Here is a 6,815-nt window from a genome sequence, read left to right on the forward strand (position 1 = left end):
CTCTGGTGACCAATGACAGGACCAGGGGAAATGGCAGGAAGATGTGCCAGGGGAGGGTGAGGTTGGACAAACTCTGATGCATCTGACTGTATTCAACAGTACAGGGTTAGAACACCAAGGCCCCAGGCAAAACAATGTGGCTCCTCTTCTCCAGGACTTTGGATTACACAACTTTGTAGCTGCAAACCCCAGAGCAGAGCTGGCTCCACACACTGGTATGGCACTGTGCCAGCAAAGCCCCTGGACCCTCAGGAAGTACGACACAGAAACCCTCAGTGGCTTGGCAAGGGCTGGCTCAGACCTTGCAGAAATGACAGTGACTAGGAGTTAATAAGCTCTGAGGAAACCAACGCTTGTCCATAGGCACAGTGGCTACACAAGGTACTCATGGATTCTGGCAGACTTTCAATAACTCTTAATCATCCAGAGTATGAGAGTTCTTCTACCCAAGACACTGCACTGACCCTGCTGTAGGTTCATTTCACTGACCTGATTCTAGCCCAGATACCTGTCTAAGAAACTTTGGAACATGAGGACGCAAATCTTCTGTCCTTGCTTTAGACACATTCCAAAAAATAACAATTTCAAGAAAACGTAGCAGGCACAGCTTCAGTAAGGAACTCAAGAGTGCACCCACAAATGCAGACAGATCATCCAGAGAAAGATGTTCTTTAGGGGATGCTGGAAACAACTCCCATTTCTGGGCTGCCTAGCTTTTGGATGCACATGTGCTCACACACACACAAACTCTTTTTTTCCCCCCCTTGAGGCTCTAGGGCCTCCCTCTCCTTCCCACTCTGTAAGCCTTTGTAATTCATCAAAACCAAAGGTTTAGGATCCAGGTTGAAGGTTTACGTTGTGCAGTGAAATCTCATTTCAATTCAAATAAGATACTAATTGTAAAAATTGCCTTGCATCTTGCTTGTGTGTGTCACATTGTAAAGGTTTGGCAGCATGTTAAAAATTGAATGTAAACATTAGAAGCAATAAAATCTACAGTAAGTGTGGAGCAGTGTGGATATGTTGAGTGGATTTTGAAAGAAAGAGTGGAGAATACATGTGATCTCATTTAGGTTCCTGCTCCAGCAGAGGGATTGGACTAGATGATCTTTCAAGGTCCCTTCCAATCCCTGACATTCTGTGATTCTGTGATTCTGTGAATATTCCTGCCCATAAAAAACCAAAACCCTAAACCAAACTTTCTTTTTTACTTTTAAATTTATAGCATCCAACTCACTATGACATTTATTTCTGAAGCAAACTTCATTACTCAAGTATTCCAGAATTACTGCTAAGATAAACATCAGTCTTGCTATTAAATGCTAATTTTCAGGTTTTCTTCTATTAGCAAGAAACTCCAGACTATCATTTGACAGTCTCATGGTTTGCTTAGCGAAGAACAATACATTGATGCCTACACATAAAAAGATAATTTTCCATAAATAAATGCGTCTGCCACAAATAACGCAAGTCATCGTCTAGAAAGGATTCATACTATTTTGTCAAATTTTCTCCTTGCACTTGAAGGTGGTAATGATGTTTAATTCTTATCAGTACTTTCAATTCAGTTCAGTTATGTCTTTTTCAATTTCAGTTGCTGAAAAGATTTAAAGAGGATGCAAATATCACTCTTATTTTAGAGACAGGGTTATAAAAGACAGCAGCTACCCCAGAGTCACTCCAGAATGCAAATGCTGATGGCCACAGACAATATTTGGAATAGAAGTTACTTAAAAGAACCTTAACCTCTAGAAAATGGTCCTTGCTAAAAAAATTTAGTGGGCTTTTTTTTTTTTTTTAGATTTTGTTGCTTCACAACCTAAGTGAGTTACTGACTGCAATATAAAATTTAAGTCATTCAACAGCTGATTATTTTTCTATTCCTCCTTTCAGTTCTTCCCTTTTGAAACAGAACTACTCAGATTAAGAAAAATGCCCATAGACAGGTAGCAAGGTGTCCAATTTTAGACCTTATGAAGATAATGGAACACATTTTTGATTTACTAAGAAAGGTACACAACAGAATCATTTATACTACTTCTCTATATATACACAACTCTGAAACAGTGTCTGCCAAGATTTGAGCTACCAAAACAGTATCAGTTACACCAAGTGAGCACTTTATCATGTTTCTTGAGCACTGAAAGTTATTCAAAAAAGCATCATCTTAGCCATCATGTAATTTCAAGTAGTGAGGGAAAAAAAAAAAATCTAGGATGTAACTGTAAAGATAACACAGTTAAGCAATTACTTCTAACAGTTCTCCTTGTTTTCTCCTTAGCTAATAATCCTTGCGTATGTACACACATAGCAATTCATCTAGAGGGCAAGAGGAAGAATAATTAAATAGCAACGCAGAAGCCCATTTCGGAACCAGACACCAACAACTTAATAAAAATCGAGGTTCATAAAGCATATGAATAGATTTTCACTGTTTTTCACAACTTCAAGGAAAAAGAGATGACTTTTTGCTTGGGAACTTTCAGCTACATCTGATGCTTTGCAGAACTATGTTGATGTTAGGAGTAGCCAAAAAGCTCATTCTGCTCTTATTACTTAATTGCATTGACAGTTTTTTGGTTTTCATTTTTTCAAAAGATGACTTAACAGCTGGCAGTACATACATCTCCTCTCTCACAAACCACAAGCGGAGAATTTCTTTTTACTGCGCTGTTCCAACAGTCCAGACACACAGGTGGTTGCATTTTCTTTCTGTAAGTTGGCATTTCTTTTCTTCCTGAACAGATGTGATTGCTTGAAAATTCTACACTCACCTTAGGATTCCTGCCAGACCTGGCTACATGCAAAGGAGCCAATTCCAAGCACAACTATGGCTGATAAACCAAGTGTTGGCAACAACATGTCATTATCTTATTCTGGATCACAAGGGTGCACCCTAACTTTTGTTTCTCCATAGAGTGCCCCAAGGCAAAAGAGACTTACAGAAAACAATCAAGATAATCACAATCATCTTTTTATTTTTAAAACTGCCTAAGAATACCCTTTCTTAACATGGAAATGAGGTCGTCCTGGTCCAGCTAGTAAAAGTAAGGAACGGGCACTTTGTATATCACTGTGTTTAAAACACAATTAGCTGGTAAGTGTAGACACACTAGAAAAATATTTTGATCTGACTTCTGGTATTACTCAGGGCAACAACCACTGACCAGAATAGGAGATCAAAGCAGCTTTCCAGGAGAATAGAATTTTCCACAACACATGACAAACTTGTCAATCTTATGAGTACAATTTAGCAAACACCTACACATCCCTGCTATGGAACCCTCCTACTTCCAAGCAAGTGAGACACAGCAAGCAATATGGTAGAATTATTGGTCTAAGTCATGCTGTTTAAAATTCTAATGTTTCTTTAATATTCTCAAAAGTATCTATGTGCCAAATTCAAACAAAAATTTCTGACAAGACATTTGGAAAGCTAGATTAGTAACTTATTTTTTAAAAATTAGAATTCTTCAAGTTATAGTTATCTGTTATAAAGACCAAACCCACTAGTTCTGATATCAAAGTGAATACAGAAAACAGGTAGGACAGGAATTACAAGATTTTTATTGCTGTGATCTTATTCAACTTCACTACTCATGCTCAGGCATCTAATTTCTAACTTTCCAACATTGATGGCTTTCTATAATTTCTGATCTATGAAGGTTCTGCATACCACCCTGACACAATCTTCAGGACTAGGGTTGTAACAGAAATAATTAAGAATTTTTAAACCTCCACCAGGGATTCAAAAGAATAAGAAAACACTTTACACACTGGCCCAACACTTATTAATAGTCTTTTCAAGCTTACCTTTTTTACTTAGGTCAATAGCAGCTTCTAGAAGAACTTCTAATTCCCCTTTCGGCAATACAGGAACAACCCATCGAGGCCTATATTCAAAAACAAAACAAACCCTCCTGTATTTCAATTGTGCTTCTTAAAAATCAAGAATCCTTGCCCCTTTGTAATGTTTTAAATATAGGGTAAGAATATACATTTTTAAAGACCCTGATGAGCACTCCATTAAAAAAAACAAAAACAGAACCCAAAACTCTGATGAGTCTCTTTCTCTTTACAACTCTAACCCAATTTAGAAAGTACTTCAAGAAGTCCAGTGAAACAAAGATGTGAGAATCCTGATATTTGCACAAATAATCCACACCTTCTGAAAGAAGTGCAAAAATACCTGTTGATCATGTCATCCAACTTTGCCAGGTCTGTGTGTGGAAATGCAGGCTCCTCATCTTCAAGCTGCGGTGGAGTATCTCCTTGGCCCTGCTCATCAGGCGGGGTAGCTGGGGAGTTCTCATTGGAAGAATCAGGTGAAGAAGTCTAAAATTGGTATGGTAAATACTTTAAATACTTCCTGTTCTTGCATGCCACTTATTTTGGCATTTTTCTTTCAAACTGTGTTTCAAAGAATCACTTAAGTACCTGTCACTATAAAATATAATACAATTATTTGATTTCAGATTTATTAACAAAAAGTAGAATATAAAACTTGCTATATGCTTTCTATCTCAATAGGTTAAAAATTAAGCTACTTTCCCTGTGAGGGAAGCGGAGATATTTGTAAGAAACTTCTACTTTAAGCAGACCACCTACCTAGTTGAAAATAAAGACTACATGGATGCTCCATTTTTTACAAGTCTTCTGCAGAAAATATGACTATTTTAGGTAGAAAGACAAACTTCAGCAACAGCACAGAATAAAATGATCATGAAAAACATTTTCTAAAAAAGTTTCCTAAAAATGAGTAACATGCTACTACAGCTGGCTACTAACCAACCTCCAAGAACATGATTAGTGAAGCCCATTTTGACGGGCCATGCAAAATACAAAGTATTTTATAGATGCAGGCTTATTTGTATATAGAAATAGTATAAACTGACAATAATAAATATTCAAATCAGAACAGGAAGATTCAGGAGGACAAGGGAGAACCAAAAACTCAAAAACATTTTTCACATGTAGTTCTATGTCTAGTGAGCACGGAGTTAATTTTCTTCACAGCATCTTGTATGGTGCCGGGTTTTGGATTTGTAACCAAAACAGTATTGATAACACACCAGTGTTTTGTCTGTTGCTGCAGAGTGCTTGCACAGATTCAAGGCCTTGTTTTTCCCACTTCAGCACCCAGCAGTGAGTAGGCTGGGTGGGCAAGAAGCTGGGAGGAGACACAGCCGGGACAGCTGACCTGGACTGACCAAAGAGACAGCCCATACCATATAGTGTCACAATCAGCAATAAAAGAGGGGGGCAGTTTTTTTCCCAAGGTAGTTGTTGCTTGGGGACTAGCTGGGCATCCATCAGCTGGTGATGAGTGACTGCGTCTGCATCACTTGTTTCCCCCACTACCCCTTCACTTATTAAACTGCCTTTATCTCAGCCCATATAATTTCTCACTTTTCCCTTTTGATTCTCTCCTCCATCCCACCGAGGCAGAGGAAGTGAGTGACAGGGTGGAGGCTTACCTGGCAGCCACAGCCAGCCCACCACACATGATCCAAAGAACAATTCATTCTCAGGAAAGTAACAACCATTAAACCTTACAGTATTAAAGAAATATAATCTCCATAATGAATTAAATGACAAAGGGTGGCTTTTCTTTTAAATGCAGTTGGCTGCATTATTTAAAAGCATCTTTTCTGGTATTTTTTCCCCCAATAAAAAAAGAATCATCATATTATGATGGAGTATTTAAAAGTTTTTGCCTGTCTTTTGAGAACAGGATAACCTCTTCAACAGAAACATACCAAGTTGTTCAGGAAGTCTAGTACAAAGAAGAGAGATCTAGATGAAGCCGGTCTTAAAGAGCTGATACCCCCTTGTAAGCTGTTTTATCCAGAAAGTGCTTTTGCAGAACTGAGCATAAACTGAACTCGGAGTAGTTTTACCAATCTGTGGCAGGTAAGTCTACAAAGCAGGAGGCTTCTGATATTATTCCAAGAAGTCTTCTTATCCAAAATATATATGCTTGAAAAAACTATGTCACTGCTTGAAAAGGGAGTATATTTTGCAATGCAGTGCTCGCTAGCTGTATCTACCTTGCCAGTATTACTGCCTTCATCCCTCAAAATCTTTTTGCACTTCCAGACACACACAAAAAACATCTCTACAAGTACACAAACTCAAGTAATTCAGAAACACGATTTGTAAAGAACTAACCTCTTTATTTTTATACCACTTGATTGTTAATACCATACCTGATTCTGCTGGAGGGGAGGCTGGGACTGTCCATCAGGAGCCTGGCCCTGGCTATCATTCCCTCCTACCGGAGAGCCACGAGTCGTGGCTGTCATACTCGACACAGGGCAGATCTTTGCAATTTTGTCTGCTTATGTAGTTGTTGTGAGAGAAGAAATTATAGTCCACTTAGTGAAGTTGAAGTACCAGCATATGCTTGCCTTAAAAAGCTCCAACTCAAGAACAAGCCATCTTGCAGAGACCATTGCATAACCTGCGGGGAAAAAAAAAGACTATGCTATAGTGACAAATGTATATAAAAGCAATCCGTACCTGGAAAAGAACACTACAAAAACAAATACACTGCTATAAATTATCTTTATTTCAGACTTAGTATTTCTTTTTATTGAGTAAAACCGACATCAGAAGAAGGTAACATTTGAAATACTTAACATAACTTTAATGTTCTAAGTAAAAATTACACCGATAATCACTTCGATACCACTGAGAAACTGACACACATCCAAAAATGCAGCTGTTCACTCTGACTCTGTTGTGCTTGAATTGCTACAGCAGATTTTCAGTTTGAATTCAAGGTGCTGATCGAGGTGTGTGTAGAAATGACT

At 38.2% G+C, this 6,815-nt stretch overlaps 1 protein-coding gene across 1 annotated transcript in view; it reads right to left on the minus strand.

Annotated features, from left to right (window-relative positions):
• LOC104522193 (probable ubiquitin carboxyl-terminal hydrolase FAF-X) overlaps nucleotides 1–6,305 on the minus strand; it is a gene marked incomplete at its 3' end in the record, with an annotated part of 41,324 nt that extends 35,019 nt beyond the window's left edge. Inside the window, exons 1-3 of the mRNA XM_010164414.2 lie at nucleotides 6,210–6,305; nucleotides 4,190–4,335; nucleotides 3,814–3,893 (exon numbers count right to left, since the gene is read on the minus strand). Coding sequence (XP_010162716.1) covers nucleotides 3,814–3,893; nucleotides 4,190–4,335; nucleotides 6,210–6,305 — 322 coding nt within the window. The remainder of the gene's footprint in view (nucleotides 1–3,813; nucleotides 3,894–4,189; nucleotides 4,336–6,209) is intronic.
• Nucleotides 6,306–6,815: the final 510 nt, after the last annotated feature.

The sequence above is a fragment of the Antrostomus carolinensis genome, unplaced genomic scaffold (genome assembly GCF_000700745.2).
Source record: "Antrostomus carolinensis isolate BGI_N321 unplaced genomic scaffold, ASM70074v2 scaffold6833, whole genome shotgun sequence".
Taxonomy (NCBI): domain Eukaryota; kingdom Metazoa; phylum Chordata; class Aves; order Caprimulgiformes; family Caprimulgidae; genus Antrostomus; species Antrostomus carolinensis.